The sequence below is a fragment of the Bos taurus genome, unplaced genomic scaffold, assembly GCF_002263795.3.
Source record: "Bos taurus isolate L1 Dominette 01449 registration number 42190680 breed Hereford unplaced genomic scaffold, ARS-UCD2.0 Leftover_ScbfJmS_2217, whole genome shotgun sequence".
NCBI classification, from domain to species: domain Eukaryota; kingdom Metazoa; phylum Chordata; class Mammalia; order Artiodactyla; family Bovidae; genus Bos; species Bos taurus.
The window spans coordinates 192311-217061 of record NW_020191298.1 but is presented as its reverse complement, the minus strand read 5'-3'; the positions used below and the strand labels follow the sequence as shown (position 1 = coordinate 217061).

At 38.9% G+C, this 24751-nt stretch overlaps 1 protein-coding gene and 1 gene segment (V, D, J or C); both read left to right on the top strand.

The window, feature by feature from the left end:
• The first annotated feature begins 1030 nt into the window (after positions 1–1030).
• On the top strand, positions 1031–1752 carry LOC104969760 (T cell receptor alpha variable 22-like). The segment is given in 2 exon segments: positions 1031–1201; positions 1394–1752. Coding segments are annotated over 2 exon segments (360 nt in total).
• Positions 1753–23405: 21653 nt separating this feature from the next.
• Positions 23406–24362, top strand: LOC505306 (T cell receptor delta variable 1). The gene is made up of 2 exons (XM_002690604.7): positions 23406–23628; positions 23852–24362. The coding sequence occupies exons 1-2, from the start codon at positions 23412–23414 to the stop codon at positions 24163–24165; spliced, it is 531 nt and encodes a 176-aa protein (XP_002690650.7). The 5' UTR covers positions 23406–23411; the 3' UTR covers positions 24166–24362.
• Positions 24363–24751: the final 389 nt, after the last annotated feature.

Here is a 24751-nt window from a genome sequence, read left to right as displayed (position 1 = left end):
ATAACTAATATTGCTCTTTATGCAGCCCTAGTCTAAAATAAGTATATATAACTTTTAAAGTAATCAGTACCATTTTTACAGAATCCATATATATGCATTAATATGCGATATTTGTTTTTTTTTCTTTCTGACTTGCTTCACGTTGTTTAACAGGCTCTAGTTTCATCCACCTCACTAGAACTGTCTCAAGTGTGTTTTTTTATGGCTGAGTAATATTCCATTGTATATAGATACCACATGTATATAGGTACCACATGTATATAGGTACCACAACTTCTTTATCCATTCATCTGTTGATGGACCCTATTTGAAGGACAAACATAGAGATGCAGACATAGAGAACAGACTTTGGACACAGTAGGGGAAGCAGAGGGTGGGATGAATTGAGAATAGCATTGAAACATATACATTACCATATGCAAAAGAGATAGCTAGTGGGAAGTTGCTGTATGATGCAGAGAGCTCAACACGGTGCTCTGTGACAACTTAGAGGAATAGGGGGAAGGTTCAAAGGGAGGGGATGTATGTATACTTCTGGCTGATTCACATCATTGTATGGCAGAAGCCAACACAACATTGTAAAGTAATTATCCTCCAATTAAAAATAAATTAATTAAAAAATAAATTTAAAAATACTGTTTAATACAGCAAAGTATTCCAGCCAATAGGAGCAACTCCTGATACTGTGCTGATTCATGAGCACCCTTTAGAACCACAAATGAGAGCATAAGAGAAGCAATAGCTGGATCCTCAGCACTTCTGGGGAAAAAGCATTTCATTATGGAAGAATCTACTGCATCCATACCATGTGAGAGGAAGACGGGGCTATACAGTTAATTTTTGCTTTCTTTTCCCTAAAATTCACCCAAATTCCAAACCAGAGTCTGTGTTCTCTGGTATGTTCTCAGAAAGTATCCCTTAAGTCATAAAATAATGATCTTTCCGTTTCCTTCTCTCACTCTACCCCTGGCAGCACATTCTGAGTTGGCTGCGGCGGGAGGGTGGGGCATCTGGTCAGTGTCACCTGAGCAGGATTTGTTGGGTGAGCTGATTGGCTGCAGGAGCAGGAACAAACTTATGACACTCAGTCCCTCAGCGTTTAGTTAAGCGTCTTGCAGTGAAAATGTCCCAACAAGAAGAGGAAGCATCATGAAGAGGCTAGCAGGCACTGTGCTGGGGCTTTTGTTTGCCCAGGTTTGCTGTGAGTTGGGGCTGACCCACATGGGATCTGAAGGAATGAGGCGCTGCTCTATTGTTGGGGGAGGGAGAGGAGCTGACAAGTCCTGCAGACTTTTTATCCTTCTCATCATCTATGGGGATGGGGAGAGCACTTTCAGGGTTTACTAGGAGTTACAGTGACCCTCACCAGTGACTGTTTCTTTTTCCTCATCAGGTGTGCAAGGGGTGGATGTGGAGCAGAGTCCCCCAGCCCTGAGTCTCCAGGAGGGAGCCAGCTACACGCTTCAGTGTAATTTTTCCACTTCCTCACAGAGTGTGATTTGGTATCTTCAGAACTCTGGGGGCCACCTCATACAGCTGTTTTACATTCCTTCAGGGACAAAGCAGGATGGAAGATTAATGGCCACCACAGTCCCTAAAGAACGCCACAGCTCACTGCACATTTCCTCTTCACAGACCACAGACTCAGGCACTTACTTCTGTGCTGTGCAACACAGTGCTCCCCAGGCACCTGCAGCCTGAACTCAAACCTGCAGCGGAGGCTCCAGCCACACTTTGCTGTGTAGATGAAACACATACAAACAAACACACACACATCAGTGCATGCATAACAAGTCTTAATATATTTAATAAAACTGAAATTATACAGAATTTATTATTTGACCAAGATGGAAATGATATAGAAAATCAAGTGCAAAGAGATGTCTCTAGAAACTCCAAAATATTTGGATTATATGCACTAACTTTAAAATAACTCTAGGTTAAAGAAACAATTACAATGGCTATTAGAAAATATTTTGAAAGTAAATATTGTGAGAGCACATTATATAAAGATGTATGAGATGGAGCTCAAATAATACATAGAAGGAAATTTATCTTAAGTACTTATATTACTAAAGAAAGATGTTAAAAAACTGTTATGAGGACTCAGCAAAAAATGATAGAAAAGCAAATTAAACCCAACATAAAATGAAAGATGTAATAATAAAATGTTCAATTGGTGAAATATAAATAAAACTATAGTGATAACCATGAAATACAAATTTAATTTTGTTAAAATTATCAATAAAATAGATATATTACTAGGTATAATTATCAAGGGAAAAAAGACAAATTATTAATATAAATATAAGTAATAAAAAAGAGAACCATTCTACAAGCTCTATAATGTTATAAGTGTAATGAAAGAATATCATTAACAAGTTTATGTCACTGAGTAAATGTGTAAATGTCACACAGGAAAACTTATTTTTTGAAAAATGCAAAGACAGTTCAATAGAGGTAACAACATAGTCTTATGAGCAAATGAGGTTGGGATGATTGTATATTCTTAGGAAATAATTGAAAATTGACCTAAATATCACATCTTGTACAAAAGATTGTGTATAGTCTCAAAACAAACTATACATCCAACTATAAAATGTAATATTAAACCTTTTAGGAAAAACATAAGAGAATATCTTCATGACCTAGGGTTAGACAAAAAGATTTTTGACATAACACCAAAAACACAGTCCATACAACATAAATTACTTAGATTTCATCAAAAGTAAAAATTTTTGCTCTGTGAAAGACACTATTAAGAGAAGGAAAAAGATAAACCACAGAATGGCAGGAAATATTTGCAAAATAAATTTTCATCAAAAAACTATTTAGAATACAATGAACCGTTCTAAACTCAGCAGGAAGAAACAAGCAGTAAAGTTGAAACCTGGACAAAAGATTCAGACACTTTACGAAAGAGCTATGTGGTAAGGAAATAAGCATATAGAGATATGGTCAGTGTTATTAGTAGTTAGGGAAGTGCAAATGAAGCCACAAAGAAATACCACTTCACATCTATCATAAAGGCTAAAATTAAAAATACTGACAATACCAAATTCTGGCAAAGATGCAGAGAAATTGGATCACTCATACATTGCTGGTGGGTGAATGGTCCAGTCATTCTGGAAAACAGTCCAAGACTTTTGCATAAGCTTAAATACTCACTTACCTTACAACTCAGCAAAGCACACTCCTGGGTATTTATGCTTGAAAAATGAAAAACATTCACACAAAAATCTGTACCTGAATATTCATGGTAGCTATATTTGTGGTCACCAAAAACTGGAAATCAGCCAAGCATCTTTCACTGGGTAAATGCAACTGTAATACATCTTCTGTACAATGACATCTTACTTACAGATTTTTCTCAACTTTCAATAGAGTTGTGTCTGAATAAACCATTTTCAGTTGAGAATGTCATAGGTGGAAAATACATTTAATATGCCTAACCCAGCCTCCCTTGAAGGTGCTCAACATTTACATTAGCCTACAGATGGGAGAAATCATCTAACACAAAGTCTATTTTATACAAAAGTGTTGAAAATCTCATGTAATTTATTGAGTACTGTACTGAAAGTGAGGTTCCCAGGTGATGCTAGTGGTAAAGAACCTGCCTGCCAATGAGGGAGACACAAAAGACACAGGTTCAATCCCTGGATGGGGAAGATCCCCTGGAGGAGGACATGGCAGCCCAGTCCAGTATTCTTGCCTAGAGAATCCCATGGACAGAGGAGCCTGCTGGGCTACAGTCCAGAGTGTCACAAAGAGTCGGACACGACAGCAGCAACTTATCACACACACACTGAAAGTGAAAACCAGAATGGTTGTATGAGTACAGAATGAATCTAAGTGTGTCGGTTGTTTACACTCATAATTTCAGGCTGGCCAGGAGCTCAGCTCACTGCTGCCAGGAGCTCAGCTCACTGCTGCTTCCCAGAATCATCCAGAGTGGTCCAGTCATTCTGGAAAATATGCCACATGTTGCTAGGATCGAAAAATATCAAATTTAAAAATTCCAAGTATGGTTTCTACTGAATGCGTATTGCTTTCTTACCACTGGAAAGTAAAAAATAAAACTGAAATCAATACCATAAGTTGGTGACTGTAGCGATTAAAAGAAACAGACTACTGATACATTTAGTAGCCTAGATGGGCCTTCCTAGGTGAATCAGTGGTAAAGAATCTGCCTGAAATGCAGAAGACCTGGGTTTTATCCCTGGGTTGGGAAGATTCCGTGGAGAAGGAAATGGCAACTCAGTCCAGTATTTTTGCCTGGGAAACTCCATAGACAAAGGAGCCTGGTGGGCTACAGTATATGGGGTCATAAAAGAATCAGACAGGACTTAGTGACTAAACAAATATAGCCTAGATGGATCTCAGGATGCTATGCTGAATGAAAAAAAAGTCAATCTCAGAGGTGACATGGTGTATGATTACGCTTATTGGATTATTATGATTATATTCTCAAAAGGACAAAATACAGAGATGAAAAGATTATACTACTTTATAACCTCAGTAGTTACTGGGGTTATAAAGAATTGCAGGGATGGGGAGGGTATGCAAAGAGGGTTTCTTTAGAGAAATGGAACAATTCTGTGTCATGATTTTAGTGGTGGTACAAGAACCTATATATGTGATAAAACTTCATAGAGCTTCATATCAAAACCAAAGAGCACATATAAAAACTGATGGGTAATATTACAGTCTGTATTTTGTTAAAAAATTTTATCAGTATCAGTTTCCTAATATACATGTAATTATTATATTAATATATATCTATATTTTATAATATCATGCTGCTGCACAGGCTGCTGTGGTCATTCATGATCTCCTCTGCTTAGTTACAAGTAATTTCAAGCCCAGGCATTCATTGCCTATCAGCACTCAGAAGTGAAATGGGACAGAAGAGTAGATGTCTCAGATAAATACAACCTTTCCTTTCTGCTTCACTCATTCATGAGTTACTTTGATCTTAAATTATGTGAAATGGCACTGTTTTAGAACTTGTCTGTATTTTCTTTTCTACTTGCCTATTTGCTTTTGTTCTTTTATATTAATTCATCTCTTATAGCAATGAAACCAAATGGAAGATTGACAGCTGCATTCCACATGGACATGAAACAGTGCAGAGAACTTCAGTCACCAGCTTCTTTGGGGTTGACAGGTACTAAGTGTCTGCAGTCTGTAGATATTAAGTTTCATAGGAGTGCATTATAACATTACATCAGAGAAAACTCCAGCATGTCTATCTTAACTTTATTTTACAAAGAGAAATAATAAAGAGTGACTAACAAGTGAGATGGAATACTCTGGACCAATGAGACAGAAAATGTGACATGATAATTCTAGGACACATGATCTAATAAGTACAATTCTACATTTAGAGGTAACAGGATTGTTACCTCTGATCCCCCTCAAAGTCTAATGCATAAGAAGCAATATCAGATTTCAAAACAATATTTTATTCCTGTTATAATTTCATTTAAATACAAATCACTGAATAGGCTCTGAAATTCAGATGGACTGATTTTTAAAAAATCATTTCATGTTGAAGTAATTTTATTTATTGAAAAATCTGAGTAGAGCCCTGGAACTTAGTAAAAAAAGAAAAAAAAAAGAGAGAGAGAGAGATACATTAATTATTTTGGATAAGATTGCTTTTCACCAGAAGGCCTAAGATCTGTGAATATTTTAAAACAGTCACTAGATTCTGGATGGAGACAAGTAAGTAAAGGCTAATGAATGACTAATCAGTAGATTACAAGAATGTTTCATAGGCTACACAAAATTATATCTTAAACAGGATGGAAAAATCATTTTACTGAATAATTACCGATGTATGTCAACTTGTTTAATCTTCAGTTTCCCTCAGTTCAAACCTTTAATATTAATTGCTTTCTTCATGCCCCTTTTCAGGATCTGCCAAACATAATGACCAGGGAAAAATAGGTAGACAAAGTAAAGATTTGTGGTGAGCCAGACAGTAGTCATATACTTAAAGCTATGGTTTTTCCAGTAATCACGTATGGATGTGAGAGTTGGACCATAAAGAAAGTACCAAAGAATTGATGCTTTTGAACTGTAGCATTGGAGTAAACTCTTGAGAGCCCCTTGGGCTGCAAGGAGATCAAACCAGTCCCTCCTAAAGGAAATCAGTCCTGAATATTCATTGAAAAGATTGATACTGAAGTTGAAACTCCAATACTTTGACCACCTGATGCGAAAAACTGACTCATTTGCAAAGAGCCTGATGCTGGGGAAGATTGAAGGCAGGAGGAGAACAGGATGACAGAGGATGAGATGGTTGGATGGCATCACCAACTCAATGGACATGACTTTGAGTAAACTCTGGGAATTGGTAATGGACAGGGAAGCCTGGCATGCTGCAGTCCATGGGGTCACAAAGAGTTGGACAGGACTGAGTGACTGAACTGAACTGAGACTTTTTCCATCTGTGCACAGACCATGTGGTTGATCTACATGACAAACCCCACTTCCTGTCTTGGGGGAGAGTCACAAGGAACCCAGGTACGATGTATATGTGCTCTCAGGCACTTAAAGACACTGAACTCTCAGCTTGAGGCAGAATTAAACAGATTTGTGCAGGGGAGTCCATGCCTCATGCTGCTCTCCAGTCTGCTCTGGGTGTTCCTGGCCTTCACCTTCTCTGGTAGGGATGCTCTCAAGCATGGGTGCAAGTGTTCAGGGTGAAAGGCCTGCACACAGGCGTGTGGTGTTTCACCGGGACTTGGGGAGGAAAGGAGGACTGGAGAAAAGCAAGCATCTTAAGATTTCAGTTTAGTTTTTCTTTTTGGAGACCTAAATGAGTCTAATTCCTACACTATTTTATTCACTGCTTCATCTCTGTTTTCTGATTTTTTTCACAGGATCTGGTGTGGCCCAGAAAGTTACTCAAGACCAGCCAGACATAACCTGCAAGTGGGGCAATCAGTCACTCTGAACTGTCAGTATGAAGTCAGTTGGTACATGATCTCCTACTACATTTTTTAGTACAAGCAGCTTCCCAGTGGACAGATGACTTACCTCATTCGTCAGTATTCAGAAGATGGGAATGCAAGGGATGGCCGTTACTCTGTAAACTTCCAGAAAGCAGATACCTCCATCAGCCTCACCATTTCAGCCTTACAGCTGGAAGATACTGGAAAGTACTTCTGTGCTCTCTGTGAACTCACAGTGGTTGAAGTAATGGGACAAGCTGAACAAAAACCCCAGAGCTTAATAAGAGAGAGCCTCCCTGCTGCAGGACTCCAGCTGAAATGCACACCTGCAGATCCCAGCAAGAAATGGTAATCATGTGGTTGCTTCATCTGTGGTCTGGATCATAGAATTTAATTCTAAATAAAAGCTTCTTCCTTGTTATTTGATGTCCAGAGTAATTTTCTACTGTTAACATTCTCCTCTTGAATTTTTGACTTTAAATCAATCATACAGAACATGTGTAAAGTTGTCTAAACTTGCTCCATAAATAATTTAAAGTGACAGTTTCACTAAAATACACTCACATCACAAATCTGGGTATAGTTACTTGGAATCATCATAAAAATAATTTCCTTAGTCCTTTATTCTTAGTATTGTGTCACCGAAGGTACAATCAAAGAAGCAGAACCACCAGTGGTGTGGAATAAGAAATTAGTTATAAAGATTAGGACTCAAGTAATTGCTAGATCTGGTGGAAGAGTGTATACAAATCTGTTATCTTGGTATCTGATGTTGAGACTGAACTCATTGTTTGTCAGCTAGAGTAATATTTGAAGAAGAAAGTTGGATATAGACCAGAGCATGGACAAACTATGACTCATAAGGACAAACTAGAGCCACGAGGTAAATGGAAACCACCAAGACACACTAAAATTTGTCTGTTTCACCTTCTTCAGTCTCACAGTAGTGGGTGACCTTAGGAGAAGTGGGTGTCATTTGGTGTCATGCTACCTGCATACTCAGCCCAAAACAGAGAAGACCAGGAGGAGGTTTGGTGGGAAGTGAAGGAGTTGTGAATCAACAATAAGTTGAGCTATCAGATCAGCAGCAATATGAGTGAACAACCATAGTCCCTGGAGCCCTGTACCAACCCCCAAAACATAAAACCTATGGCTACTTCATCACAATCACCTTGCAAATGTTACACAAATTTCTTTTGTGGCCAATCCTAACCAAGAACAATACGGGAAGCACTTTCTGGGAAAGATATTTCCAGTTAGTTTGGATAGTACAAAGCTGCTACAGTACCCTCTTTGTTAACCTGGCATCCATCTGTACTCTCTTAACAACTTTCTCTATCCTCCACCATCTTCCAGAGGTTGCTCAAATTCACGTCCCTTGATTTGGTAATGCTATCTAACAATCTCATCCTCTGCTGCCCCCTTCTCCTTTTGTGTTCAATCTTTCCAAGCACCAGGGTCTTTCCCAAAGAGTGGCTCTTCTCATCAAGTGGCCAAATTACTGGAGTTTCAGCTTCAGCATCAGTCCTTCCAATGAATATTCAGGATTGATTTCCTTTAGGATTGGCTGGCTTGATCTCCTTGTAGTCCAAGGAACTCTCAAGAATCTTTTCCAACACCACAGTTCTTGCTAATATAATGCAGTAATTCCTCATTCAACCCAAAAGATTCTAACTTCATCCTGCAAAGATTATAGCAAGTTCATTTATCCATTTGGGAGTGAAGTTATTTTCTTTTCTAGCTAAGCCACATTCTCCCATTGAATCCTTTATCTTCGCTGCTGCTAAGTTGCTTCAGTTGTGTCCGACTCTGTGCGCCCCGATAGACGGCAGCCCACCAGGCTCCTCGTCCCTGGGATTCTCCAGGCAAGAACACTGGAGTGGATTGCCATTTTCCTTCTCCAATGCATGAAAGTGAAAAGTGAAAGTGAAGTCGCTCAGTCATGTCCGACTCTTAGCGACCCCATGGACTGCAGCCTACCAGGCTTCTCCATCCATGGGATTTTCCAGGCACTACTAAGCTATAATAAGATATAAGATTGACTTATATTAGCATATCTTACATTACTACATGTAAGCAAACGGGAGAGGGGAATTAAAATTGGTTAATGTAATACATAAATATATTTACATCAAAATGAAAAAAAATTCACATAAGTATTATTGTTCTCATTCCTGAAAATGACCACATGATTATAGCTGGTATTTATAACTACCTCTTCTACTACCCATCCCATAACCTCTTTGTTCATAGCAAGAATTTCCACTCACTGCCATACTTGACTTCCTACAAAACAATCTCCTTATTCAGGAGCAATGCTATGAGGAAAGCCATAAATTTGAATAAGGAATTCTGCAAGTCTACCACTCTGGTTTTGGCAGAAGATTGTGACTTTCACTGCAATGATTGAAGGCAAATGCAAAAATCTATTTAAGTGGAAACAATCTTGCCAATATCCATGGACACTTTCCATATTGTATTCTGGGAAACATCATTAAGAATGATACCTAACTTCACATCAGAAGCAATAGAAGCCACCAAGGTAAAATATTTTTAATTTTTAAATTTTTTTAATTTAATTTAATTTTTTAACTTGGCAATATTGTATTGGTTTTGCCACATATCAAAATGAATCCGACACAGATATACATGTATTCCCCATCCTGAACCCTCCTCCCACCTCCCTCTCCATACCGTCCCTCTGGGTCGTCCCAGTGCACCAGCCCCAAGCATCCAGTTGCGTGCATCAGACCTGGACTGGCAACTTGTTTCATATACGATATTATACATGTTTCAATGCCATTCTCCCAAATCATCCCACCCTCTCCCTCTCCCACAGAGTCCATAAGACTGTTCTATACATCAGTGTCTCTTTTGCTGTCTCATACACAGAGTTATTATTACCATCTTTCTAAATTCCATATATATGCGTTAGTATACTGTACTGGTGTTTTTCTTTCTGGTTTACTTCACTCTGTGTAATAGCCTCCAGTTTCATCCACCTCATTAGAACTGACTCAAATGCATTCTTTTTAATGGCTGAGTAATACTCCATTGTGTATATGTACCACTGCTTTCTTATCCATTCATCTGATGATGGACATCTAGGTTGCTTCCATGTCCTGGCTATTATAAACAGTGCTGCGATGTACATTGGGGTACATGTGTCTCTTTCAATTCTGGTTTCCTCGGTGTGTATGCCCAGCAGTGGGATACACATAAGGCAGTTCTATTTCCAGTTTTTTAAGGAATCTCCACACTGTTCTCCATAGTGGCTGTACTAGTTTGCATTCCCACCAACAGTGTAAGAGGGTTCCCTTTTCTCCACACCCTCTCCAGCATTTATTGCTTGTAGACTTTTGGATCGCAGCCATTCTGACTGGCGTGCAATGGTACCTCATAGTGGTTTTGATTTGCATTTCTCTGATAATGAGTGATGTTGAGCATCTTTTCATGTGTTTGTTAGCCATCTGTATGTCTTCTTTGGAGAAATGTCTATTTAGTTCTTTGGCCCATTTTTTGACTGGGTCATTTATTTTTCTGGAATTGAACTGTAGGAGTTGCTTGTATATTTTTGAGATTTGTTGTTTGTCAATTGCTTCATTTGCTATTATTTTCTCCCATTCTGAAGGCTGTCTTATCACCTTGCTTATAGTTTCCTTTGTTGTGCAGAAGCCTTTAAGTTTAATTAGGTCCCATTTGTTTATTTTTGCTTTTATTTCCAATATTCTGGGAGTTGGGTCATAGAGGATCCTGCTGTGATGTATGTCGGAGAGTGTTTTGCCTATGTTCTCCTCTAGGAGTTTAATAGTTTCTGGTCTCCTAGCAATCTTGATTCCAGCTTGTGCTGGAAGGGGATGACAGAGGATGAGATGGCTGGATGGCATCACTGACTCGATGGACGTGAGTCTGAGTGAACTCTGGGAGTTGGTGATGGACAGGGAGGCCTGGCGTGCTGTGATTCATGGGGTCATAAAGAGTCAGACACGACTGAGCGACTGAACTGAACTGAACTGAATAATCCTAATTGCAAGATAGAAATAAAATGAGAAGCATTAGCAATTTTTCATGGTTCTTTCTTGTGTCAATAAAATGTTCATTCCAGTGTGTTAGTCTTAACCTAGCAGTGAAAAAAATACAAATAATTCTCGTTGTTCCAAAGACTTTTTTCATGCCCGACTTTTTGCCAATTCAAGAACTGTAGCCCTTCAGGCTCCTCTGTCCATGGGATTTTCTAGGCAAGAATACTGGAGTGGGTTGCCATTTTCTTCTGCAGAAGATCTTCCCAATTCAGGGATCAAACATGATCCTTTGTCTCCTGCATTGGAGATGGATTCTTTACCACTGTGGCACCTGGGAAGTGGTCCAGTATTCTTTATAATGTCTATGTAGTACTCTGAAATATTCTATTATTAACTACTTTTCCATTAATAAATATTTGTTTCTGTTACTGTGCTATCATAAAGAGTGTTGTCTTTATACATCTTTGTAGATTGACTTTTGTATATATGGAGACATGTCTATTGTAATGCAATTTCTGAAACTGGAATGAGTGTTTGCCAAAAAAGGCGCATTTAAAAATTTTTTGATAAAGTGCCAATTTCCATTCAAGTGGTATAAACAGTTATACTTCAACCAACAGGGAGTGAGAAGGTGCAATTTGCATCTTCCAAAAATTGAGAATTATCAGCCTTTTTCATTTTAGCAATCCTAATATACTTTATGTATGGCATTTTACTGATCCCTAGTGCTTTTGAGCAATTTTTTTCTCTGTATATTGGCACTCTTTCATTCACCCTTGGTCATATGCTTATTCCTATCTTTTGACCATTTTTTCCATTCAGTTCAGTTCAGTTCAGTCGCTCAGTCATATCTGACTCTTTGCGACTCCATGAATTGCAGCACCCCAGGCCTCCTTGTCTATCACCAACTCCCAGAGTTCACTCAGACTCATGTCCATCGAGTCAGTGATGCCATCCAGCCATCTCATTCTCTGTTGTCCCCTTCTCCTCCTGCCCTCAATCCCTCCCAGCATCAGGGTCTTTTCCAATGAGTCAACTCTTCGCATGAGGTGGCCAAACTACTGGAGTTTCAGCTTTAGCATCATTCCTTCCAAAGAAATCCCAGGGCTGATCTTCAGAATGGACTGGTTGGATCTCCTTGCAGTCCAAGGGACTCTCAAGAGTCTTCTCCAACACCACAGTTCAAAAGCATCAATTCTTCGGTGCTCAGCTTTCTTCACAGTCCAACTCTCACATCCATACATGACCACTGGAAAAATCATAGCCTTGACTAGACGGACCTTTGTTGGCAAAGTAATGTCTCTGCTTTTTAATATGCTGTTTAGGTTGGTCATAACTTTCCTTCCAAGGAGTAAGAGGTTAGTTTTATTTGCTAGAATTATTTTGATATCTTACTTGATATTTCAATGTTTATATTTGTTTGTATGTTTTATTCTAACATAGTACCATTTATTTTTTAAATGATGTTGTCTTTAGTCTTATACTGTCAAATCTATCAAACATTTGTTTCTTTTTGGCTTTAAAATCACTGTTTTTTTAGAAAATCCTCAATGTATCTTTTAATCTTCATTACCATTTAGTGAGTTATTCTGAGACCTATGCTACCTATTAGAAAGCTAAGCCTCTAAGAGATTTTAAAAGTTGCCTATATTCAGTTAATATGTCTTATCCCAACTGTTACATTTATTTTTAAATCTGCTAATGTCAAGCTGCAAAATCTCGGCATTTGTTGTTCAATGCGGCCTCACTGGAAGCAATAAGCTCCAAAATAATGAGTCAATTGGAAAGTCAGTGGAATGAATCACAATGCCCATCACAGAAGGTGAAACAGTTCATGGAAAAATGTCAAGTGTTAGAATAAAAAGCATATGTTGTGACTCGAGAAAAGCAATAATCCTTAATTCTGTAAAGAAACATGCTAGTCCTCTAAATATCCAAATGGCAATAGAACGATGTGTTACTGATTGTAGCAAGATTCTGAAACATCCTGAGCTCCTTATTAGCCACACAATTTCCCCAGGAGAAAAGATTTAGAGGAAATTAGAGCACAGGACAGGAAAATAATAGAGAGGTGTTCCAGTCCTTGATATGAGCGGCATCACTGACGTAATATTCTTGGATCATCAAAAAGACAGAAATCTATCCTCCTGTGTAGAATGTGTTCAGTTCAGTTCAGTTCAGTCCCTCAGTCGTGTCCGAACCTTTGCGACCCCATGAATCGCAGCATGCCAGGCCTCCCGGTCCATCACCAACTCCTGGAGTTCACTCAAATTCACGTCCATCGAGTCGGTGATGCCATCCAGCCTTCTCATCCTCTGTCGTCCCCTTCTCCTCCTGTCCCCAATCCCTCCCAGCATCCGAGTCTTTTCAAATGAGTGGAGGAGGATAGATTTCTGTCTTTTTGATGATCCAAGAATATTATGTCAGTGATGCCGCTCACATCAAGGACTGGAATACCTCTCTATTATTTTCCTGTCCTGTGCTCTAATTTCCTCTAAATCTTTTCTCCTGGCGAAAATGTGTGGTGAATAAGGAGCTCAGGATGCTTCAGAATCTTGCTACAATCAGTAACACATCGGTCTATTGCCAGCTTCTCATGAGGTGGCCAAAGTACTGGAGTTTCAGCTTTAGCATACCTAAATGTAAATTGCTGTGTTTACCATGCTTTGGAAATTGCTTTGATTCATGAGTCAGAGATGAAGGAACAGATACTGTACTGAGGTCTTGGAAAGTGCAATGAGAGGTGCTGTAGCACTTTCCAAACACCAGAATATCCCTCCAGTCACTTTTTCACTCATTTCTTCCTCTTCACAGACATGGAGCTCACTTTCCTTTTCCTCACTTCACTATTCCTGAAACATATCTTTTCGTTTCTTTTGCTTATTGAAGTGTTCTCAGTTATCAGCCCAGTACCCAACATATAGTAGGTGTTCAATAAATATTTATTGAGTAAAGAAATATTCATGACTGATGTTACTAATAATTGCTAGGGATACAATAAAATATTGAAAGGGTGAGTTAGATTTTCTATAAAAATAGAAGAGACAGTCAACCTCATATGCATAATGAAGACAGGGTTATATTTGAAAATATTTATTTATTCATAAACTCATTAATCCTTTCCTTCTATTTCTGTTTCTTTTCCTTCCTCCCTCCCTCTCTCTTTTCCTTCTTTCCTCTCTTTACTCCTTTTTCCTATCATTATTAGTGCAGTAGGTCATATATGAAACTTCAGTTTATTCCAATACAAAATTATTTCTTCCATTAAAATTCCCAGTATGTTGTGTTTCTCATAAAGTGGTTGACATGATATATTTTGAAAGATTAAAATTATGTTTAACTAGAGTCCCCTGCAAAAAAGCAGGGAATTCTCCTGATTTTAGAAAAATAGATACAAAAATAGTTATTTAGATATCAACTGGTATTCTCATTGAGTTCATCTTCCATAACTATAAGCCAACAGAGGTGTTAAAAGTCCGTATGGTATTTCAGTAAACCCATGCCCATAGTAAATCCATGTCCAGTTACAACTGGACATATTAGAACTGGACATGGAACAACAGACTGGTTCCAAATATGAAAAGGAGTACGTCAAGGCTGTATATTGTCACCTTGCTTATTTAACTTCTATGCAGAGTACGTCATGAGAAACCCTGGGCTAGAAGAAGCACAAGCTGGAATCAAGATTGCTGGGAGAAATATCAATAACCTCAGATATGCAGATGACACCACCCTTATGGCAGAAAGTGAAGAGCAACTAAAAAGCCTCTTGATGAAAGTGAAAGAGGAGAGTGAAAAAGTTGGCTTAAAGCTCAACATTCAGAAAACTAAGATCATGGCATGTGGTCCCATCACTTCATGGGAAATAGATAGGGAAACAGTGGAAACAGTGTCAGACTTTATTTTTTTGGGCTCCAAAATCACTGCAGATGGTGATTGCAGCCATGAAATTAAAAGACGCTTACTCCTTGGAAGGAAAGTTATGACCAACCTAGATAGCATATTAAAGAGCAGAGACATTACTTTGCTGACAAAGGTCCGTCTAGTCAAGGCTATGGTTTTTCCAGTGGTCATGTATGGATGTGAGAGTTGGACTGTGAAGAAAGCTGAGCACTGAAGAATTTATGCTTTTGAACTGTGGTGTTGGAGAAGACTCTTGAGAGTCCCTTGGACTGCAAGGAGATCCAACCAGTCCATTCTAAAGGAAATCAGTCCTGGGTGTTCTTTGGAAGGAATGATGCTGAAGCTGAAACTCTAGTCCTTTGGCCAGCTCATGGGAAGAGTTGACTCATTGGAAAAGTCTCTGATGCTGGGAGGGATTGGAGGCAGAGGCAGGAGGAGAAGAGGACGACAGAAGATGAGATGGCTGGATGGCATCACTGACTCGATGGACATGAGTCTGGGTGAACTCCGGGAGTTGGTGATGGACAGGAAGGCCTGGCGTGCTGCGACTCATGGGGTCGCAAAGAGTCAGACACGACGCAGCGACTCAACTGAACTGAAGCTCTTTCCTTAATCTGAACCTTTGCAGATACTGTCCTCTTTGGTCAGAATGATTTTTCCCAAGTACTTGTTTAAAACACTTATATGGACTCAACCTTTACAGCCCAGGTCAAGCAACATTACTTCTTATGTGAAATCTCAGAGGAGAATATTGCTAACATTTAATTATAAATATTCTTGGATCTGGTCCCCTCTTAAGATGGTTTGACAGGAATATTTGCCACTGAGGGCCATTTTATATTTATATTCATTCAAACTGTTTCCTACGAGGCATGAAGAGATTCCTTTTAGTCCACAAACCAAAGCATGGTCAAGTTCTCTTCTTGTCATTTAGCAAATATCTCCTTCACAGCACAAGACCCAGAGATAGGCTTTAGCAAATACGATGGTGTGAGTTGGGAAAGGGCAACCTTCTCCAGTGGGTGACTATTCTGTCTTGGTTTACATCCTTCTGCGTAAACTGTGACAGGGGTCCTGATCTTCATGAAGACCAGGGAACTTTTAAAACATCCCCAAGTGCTGCTTCAGAACCTTTGCTCTTTTAGGGTGGGAGTGGAGCCTTCACCAACATAGCATTCCTAGGTTTGTCTTCATTTGGAGTTCAAATCCAACATGCCTGAAAAGGAAAAGTTATCCCAATCATGTGCATTTCAACTTTGTTAACTCATGGGATTTTCCTTTTCCATTACATCCTAAACCTGCTTCTCTTTCTGTTTCTATATATAAAGTCATTCAGATTCAGATTTACTTTTGACTTTAAAGAAGTTTTGAGATTTCTACTGTTTGTATAAATACATGGCAACACTTCAAAGACATTAAGGACCCTATAGTGGGTTGGAGGGTGGCCCCAAAAGATACATTCACATCCTAATCCACAGAAACTGTGAATGTGAACTTACTTAACAAAGAACCTTTTCAAATGTAATTAAGCAAAGGATGTCAAAATCTAATCATACTGGATTGTCTTGGTGGGGCCTCAATCCAGTGACAAGTATCCTTTTAAGAGACACACAGGTGAGAAGTGTGTGTCCTTGTGACAGGAAGTCCTTGTGAGGTCTTCTCAATGGAGGAGGAGGTTGGAGGTATACAGTCACAGGCAAAGGACCACATGGAACCACCAGAAGCCAGAAGAGGCATGGGAGGAGTCTCTTCTAGAACATTTGGAAGGAGTATGTTCCTGCTGACACCTTGTTGTCAGACCTCTGCCCTCCAGGTTGAAGGGAACCGATTCTTGTTTTTTGGAGCCATCAAATTCATGGTGATTTGTTGTGGGAGAACTAGGGCTACTGGGGCTCAGACAGTTTTCCAAAGGTAACATTTCTAAATAGCTACAAGCAACTCCTGACTGTTTACATTCATGGAAGGGCACTTTTAAATTGCTCTTTGGGACATTTGCATTCAAATTCTCACATATGCAAACATACACATTTATTTATCATTCAACAAATGTTTGAGTAACCACTATTTACCAGGTATTAGTGGATCAGCAATTTTTGATCCAGTCACGGAGGGGCAGCATCTGCAAACATAGACACTCCCTGGGGAAAATGGGCGGGTAATAAGGTAGTAAGTCTGATTGGCTGTTTCAAACTGTAGTCACTCCTTTCTATTTTCTTTCCAAAAGGCAGTATAGAATACATTTCTATAGATCTGGAAGAAGCTGATACAAGAGAAACCCTTTTAGGAGCAGGCAGATTCAGCAACTCTTTCTGAAGAGGAAGAAAAGGGAGATGCTACTGTTCGCACCAGTGTTGATCTTATGGATACAAATATCATGTGAGTTTGATTGCTCCCAGAAAATTCAGCACAGAGGAATCTTATATACAGGCAACTGTAGGAGTGGGATTTTCTGACTGAGAGCAGGATGTTGAGAAAAACATAAAAACTAAAACGTGGGAGATAGAGGGAGTTGGGGAAGGAGACATGGAAAGAAGGAGAAAATACACAAGAAGAATGAAAGACACCATTATAGCTGAGAGAATAAACATCTAATCAGACTTTCTCTGTTACTTCTCATTGCTTTTCTGAATAGAAATGAATGGACAACAGATAAAGCATTTTCGTGAATTCTTGCTTCTGCAAGAAGGAGAGAACTTCACCACGTACTGCAATTCCTCAAGCACCTTTTACAGTTTACAGTGGTATAAGCAGAGGCCTGGGGGCAGTCCTGTCCTCTTGATGATATTAGCTAAAGGTGGAGAAGTGAAGACACAGCGGAGATGGACAGGTCGGCTTGGAGAGTCCAAACAGCACAGCTTCCTGCACCTCACGGCTGCCCAGCTCTCAGATGCAGGAACCTACTTCTGTGCAGAGGCACAGTGCTCTGGTAGCACCTGCTGTCTGTCCCCAAACCTCACTGTGGGCTCCAGCGGTCGCTCCTCCTCATCTCTCCTCAGAGCAGGGGCCAGAGATAGCTGAATTTATGATGTCTATGAAAATTGAATTTTTAATTAAAAAAAATTCCCCAGACTCAGTGTTACTGAAGAATTCTGTCAAACATTGAATTATACACAATTTTTTGCAGAAAATATAAAGAAAATAATTCTTCACTCATTTTATAAGGCTAATATTACCCTGATACCCAAATCAGACAAAGACCATAAAGAACCAAAAACTACAGGGAAATGTCTTTTATCTTGGAGATAGACACAAATTTCTGAAAACATTTTAGCGAGTAAAATTCATTGATATATAAAATGAATAATATACTGAGCACAATTGTAATTTCTTTCAAGAGTGCAAGACACTTTAATATTGAAAATCAATGGATGGAATTTACCATATTAACATGGTAGAAAAGAAAAATCATATCATCATATTAATCTAGTCAGAAAAAAAGGATTTGCAAAAATTCAGTAGTCAGTTATGGTGAAAACTCTGAGCAACACAAGAAGATGAGGAATCTCCTCAATAGCTAATGGTATTCTTACTAGTAAAAAACTACGATTTTCTCTAATAAAGAGAACAAAACCAGAGTGTCCATTCTTGTCACTCCTTCCGTACAGGGCTAGATGTTGGAGCCAGTGCAATAAAGAAAGTAGATGTAACAATCTAATAGAGTTGAAAGAAAAAGTAAAACTGCCACAATTTGCTGGTAACATGATTATCTATGTAGAAAATCCAAAGAATATACCCCTAAAATTATATTAGGTAAATCCAAATTAAAATTAGAAAGAGAAAACACTTCACATCTATCATAAGGGCTAAAATGAAAATTACTGACAATACCAAATTCTGGCAAGGAAGCAGAGAAATCGGATCACTCATGCATTGCTGGTGGGTGAATGGCCCAGTCATTCTAGAAAACAATCCAAGAGTTTCACATAAACTTAAATATTCACTTACTGAACAACCCAGCAATCACACTACTGGGTATTTATGTTTGAGAAAGGAAAACTTTATGTTCACACAAAAATATGTACATTAGTATTTGAAATTAACCAGTGATCCTCACTGGATGAACAGATAAATATCCTATAGTACATTTACACAATGAGATACTATTTATACATCTTTCTCAACTTCAGTAGGGTTATTTTGCAATAAACCATTTTAAGTTGAAACAATAGAAAGCCAAAAGTTCATTTAATATGGGAAGGAAATCTAAAAAAGAGTGGAGATAAATATATACATGTATAACAGATTTCTTTTGCTGCATTGCAGAAACTAACATTGTAAAGAAACTATACTTCAATAAAAATAAAAATTTTAAAAATGATAACCCATCTAATATATTTAACCTAGCTTCCCTTGAAAGTGGAAGTCGCTCAGTCGTATCCGACTCATTGCAACCCTATGGGCTGTCTATGGAATTCTCCAGGCCAGACTAATGGAGTGAGTAGCCTTTCCCTTCTCCAGGGCATCTTCCCAATCCAGGGATCGAACACAGGTTTCCTGCATTTCAGGTGGATTCTTAACCAGCTGAGCCACAAGGGAAACCCAAGTATACTGGAGTGGGTAGCCTATCTCTTCTCCAGAGGAACTTCCTAAACCAGGAATCAAACCAGGGTCTTCTGCTTTGCAGCAAATTCTTTACCAACTCAGCTATCAGGGAAGTGGTAGCTTCCCTTAAATGTGGCCAATACTTACATTAGCCTACAGCTGGGAAAAAAATTGTCTCACACAGTCTATTTTAAAATGATGAAAATCTTATGAATGTGTTGAGTACTGTACTGAAAGTGAAATCAGAGTGGTTATATGGGTATGAAATGGCTGTAAATGTGTTGGTTGTTTACACTCATGATTTTGAGGCTGGCCAGGAGCTCAGCTCACTGCTGCTGCCCAGAATCACCAGGAAATATCGTACTGCATATTGCTAGCCCAGGAAAAGATAAAACTTCAATATTCCAAGTATGGTTTCTACTGAATGCATACCACTTTCTCACTACTGCAAAGTCAAAACTCCTAAACTGAATTATCCTAAATTAAGTTGGGGACAGTCTGTAGTGATTAAAAGGTAAAAATTATTGATATATGCAATAGTCTAGATGGATCTCTGGATGTTATGCTGAGTAAAAAACAATCTCAGAGGCTACATGGTATACGATTACACTTACTCAATTATTATGGTTGTATACATAGTGTGATTCTACTTATTCAACAGTCTCAACAGGACAAAATACAGAGATGAAAGGAGATCAGTAGTGACCTTGATTGTAAAGAAGTGCAGGCCTCAGGAAGGTGTGCAAAGAGGGTTTCTTTAGAGAGATGGAACAAATCTAAGTCATGATTTTAATGCTGGTAACAAGAGCCCATACATGTGATAGAGTTTCACAGAGCTATGCATCAAAACCAGAGTGCATATAAAACTGAGGTATCAGATCGCGATCTGTATTTTAATAAAATTTTGGCAATATAAATTTCCTGGTATGTATATGTGATTATTATATTAGCATATATATTTTAGAATATCAAGCCACTCCCCAGGCTGTTGTGGGCCTTTTTGGTCTCTTCTGCCTAGTTACAAATAATTGGAAACCAAGGCATCAGCAGTTTTCAAGGGTTGCAGAGGTGGGGATGGTTGGCAAAGCAAGTTCTTTAGGGTGGTGGAATGGTTCTGTATCTTAATTTTAGTGGTGGTAATAAGAATTTACAAATGTGATCAATTTCATAACTATGCATAAAAAGGTGGATATAAAACATGTGATAAATATAATATACTAACAGATATAATATATGTATTATCTTGGTGTTCCCCAGACTGCTCTGGGCATTTGTGGTCTCCCCTGCTTCCTTGTAAATAATTAGAAACCAGGACATCAGCTGCCTGTCACTCAGAGTTCATATGGGACAGAAGAATAGATGGTTCAACCTCATATACACTCTCCTCCCTGTATCACTCATTAATGAGTTCTTTTGAACTTAAATTCTAAGAACTGGCACCGTTTTCAAGACTGTGTCTAATACTTCCTTTTCTACTTGTTTGTTTGCTTTTGGTTCTTTTAAATGAATTTATCTATTAAAATGATGAAACCAAGTGGAAGATTGAGAGATACTTCATGATCATGTACAATATACAAAACTTCAATCATTAAGTTCTGTGGTATTGACATATACTAAGTGCTTAAACAGGATTGGAAAAGGTCAGTATTCATTCCAGTCCCAAAAAGGGTAATAGCAAAGATTGTTCAAATTATTATGCAATTGTGCTCATTTCACATACCAGTAAGATTATGCTTAAAATCCTTCAGCTAGCCTTCAGCAGTACGTGAACCAAGAAATTCCAGATATACAAACTGGGTTTCAGAGAGGCAGAGGAACCAGAGATCAAATTACCAACATTCATGGGATCATGGGGAATGCAAAGGGATTCCAGAAAAACATCTGTTTCATTTACTACACTAAAAACTTTGTGTGTATAACAACAAACTGGAAAATTCTTAAGGAGATGAAAATACCAGCCCACCTTACTTGTTTCCTGAGAAACCTGTATGCAGGTCAAGAAGCAACAGTTAGAACTGGACATGGAACAACCCACTGGTTCCAAATTGGGAAAGGAGTACGTCAAAGCTGTATTGTCAGTCCTCTTATTTAACTTATATGTGGAGTATAACATGCAAAATGCCGGGCTGGATGAATCACAAGCTGGAATCAAGATTGCTGGGAGAAATATCAAAAACCTTGGATATGCAGATGATACCACTCTAATGGGAGAAAGTGAAGAGGAACTAAAGGGCCTCTTGATGAGTGCGAAGGAGGAGAGTGAAAAAACTGACTTGAAACTCAACATTCAGAAATCTAAGATCATGGCATCTGATCCCATCACTTCATGGCAAATAGAAGGGGAAAAAATAGAAGTAATGACAGATTTTACTTTCTTGGGCTCCAAAATCCCTATGCATGGTGACTGAAGCCATGAAATTAAAAGATGCTTGCTCCTTGGAAGAAAAGATATGACAAACCAGCAGGTGGGCTAAGTCGCTTCAGTCCTGTCCAGCTCTGCATCCCTATGAACCGTAGCCCTCCAGTCTCCTCTGTTCATGAGATTTTCCAGGCAAGAATATTGGAGTGGGTTGCCATGCCCTCCTCCAGGGGATCTTCCTGACCCAGGGATAAAACCCACATCTCTTATGTCTCCTGAGTTTGCAGGCATTTTCTTAAACACTTGCACCCCAGAGAAGCTTAAGATGGCATATTAAAAAGCAGACACATCACTTTGCCGACAAAGGTCTGTATAATCAAAGCTATGGTTTTTCCAGTTGTCATGTGTGATGTGAGAATTGGACCATAAATAAGGCTGAATGCTGAAGAATTGATGCCTTTGAATTGTGGTGCTGGAGAAAGCTCTTGAGAGTCCCTTGGGCTGCAAGGAGGACAAACCAGTCAGTCCTAATAGAATCAACTGTGAATATTCACTGGAAGGACTGATGCTGAAGCTGAAGCTCCAATACTTTGGCCACCTGATGCGAAGAGCCAACTCATTGGAAAAACTCTGATTCTGGGAAAGATTGAGGGCAGGAGGAGAAAGGTACAGCAGAGGATGAGGTAGTTAGATAGCATCACCGACACAATGCACATGAATTAGAGCAACTTTGGGAGATACTGAAGTACAGTGTAGCCTCAGGTACTGCAGTCCGTGGGGTCACAAAGTTTGGACATGACTTAGTGACTGAACAACAATAAAAAAAGTGTTTAAAACCTGTAGATACCAAGTTTTGTAGGAGAACATTACAGCATTATGTCACAGAAAGATCTGGTATACTTATCTTTCAATTTATTTTACAAAGAGAAAAATAATGAGCCACTAACAAGTGAGACTGAACACTTTGGACCAATGACATAGAAAATGTGACATCAGGACAATGCCAGGACACATGGTCTAATAAATGCAATTCTATATGTGGAAGGGACAGGACTGAATATCCTGATCTTCCTCAAAGTCTAATAAATAAGACTCAATTTCAAATTTCAAAAGAATATTTTATTCCTGTATAATTTCATTCAAAATTTAAAACTGAATAGATGCTGAAAGTCAGATGAACTGATTTTTTGTGTCATTTCATGCTGAAGTAATTTTATTTATTGAAAAACCTAAATAGAGTCACAAAACTCAAGACAAAGACAGAGATATATTAATGATTTTGAATAAAATTTCCATTCACCAAGAAGCCTAAGATTTGCAAGTTTTTTAAAAGAGTCATTACATTCTAGATGGAGAAAAGTAAGAATAGGCTAAATGAACGACCTGTTAGTAGATTACAGAAAGTTTCATAGGCTATAGTAAATTATATCTTAAACAGGATGGCAAAACTATTTTGCTGAATAATTATCAATGTACGTCAACTTGTTTAATATTCAGTTCTCCTCTCTCAAATTTTAATACTGATTGCTTTTTTCATGCCTTCTTTCAGGATCTGCCTAATTTAATGACCAGGGAAAGACAAGCAGACAAAGTAAAGGTTTGTGGCGAGCCAGACTTTTTCCCATGTGTGCACAGACCACGTGGTCTATGAACATGACAACCCCCACTTCCTGTTGCGGGGAGTCACACAGGTACCGGGTAGTAGGTATATGTGCTGCCAGACACTCAAAGACACCGAACTCTCAGCTTGAGGCAGAACTAAGCACATTTGTGCAGGGAAATCCATGCCTCATGCCGCTCTCCAGTCCGCTCTGGGTGTTCATGGCCATCGCCTTCTCTGGTAGGGATGCTTCCAAACACAAGTGCGAGTGTTCAGGGTGAAAGGCCTGCACACAGGCACATGGAGCTTCACAGGGACTTGGGGAAGAAAGGAGGACTGGAGAAAAGCAAGAGTCTTAGGATTTCAGTTTGGTTTTTGGGGGTGTGATCTGAAATGAGTCTAATTCCTACACTATTTTATTCACTGCTTCATCTCTGTTTTCTGATTTTTTTTTTTCCCACAGGATCTGGTGTGGCCCAGAAAGTTACTCAAGACCAGTCAGATGTATCCAGCCAAGTGGGGCAGTCAGTCACCCTGAACTGTCGGTATGAAACAAGTTGGAGCGCTTACTACCTTTACTGGTACAAGCAACTTCCCAGTGGACAGATGACTTACGTTATTCGTCAGGGTTCAGAAGTGACAAATGCAAGGAAAGACCGCTACTCTGTAAACTTTAAGAAAGCAGATAAATCCATCAGCCTCACCATTTCAGCCTTACAACTGGAAGACTCTGCAAAGTACTTCTGTGCTCTCCGTGACTCACAGTGCTTGAAGTAATAGGAAAAGCTGTACAAAAACCCCGGAGCTTAGTAAGAGAGAGCCCCACTGCTGCAGGACCCCAGCTGAAATGCACACCCGCAGACCCCAGACAAGAAATGATAGTCCTGTGGTTATTTAAGTTGTGGTCTGGATCAGAAGATTTAGTTCCAGTTAAAGGCACCTTCTACGTTATTTGGAAACAGGTGTCCAGAGTAACTTTCTACTAATATATTCTCCTCTTGAATTTTTGACTTTAAATCAACTGTACAGAATATGTATAAAGTTGTCTAAATTTGAAAATGTGCCCCATAATATTTTAAACTGGCAGTTTTACTTCATCACAAAACTGGGTCTAGTTGTGTGGAATCACCATCAAAACTATTTCCTTAAACGTTTCCTCTTAGACTTTGTGTCAGGGCACAATCAGAAAAGCAGAACCATGGGTGATGTAGAATAAGAGATTAGTTCTAGGGATTAGAACTCAGGCAATGGCTATAGCTGGTGGATGAGTCTGTACAAAGTTGTTATCTTTATATCTGGTGTTGAGCCTGAATTCACTTTAAGTCAGCTTAGAGTAACACCTATGCTTTTAAACTGTGGTGTT

Coding starts and splice junctions, on each gene's coding strand:
- LOC505306 (XM_002690604.7), top strand. CDS start 23,412: ATGTGTGCACAGACCACGTGGTCTATGAACATGACAACCCCCACTTCC. Junction 23,629..23,851: donor CATGGCCATCGCCTTCTCTG/GTAGGGATGCTT, acceptor TTTTTCCCACAG/GATCTGGTGTGGCCCAGAAA.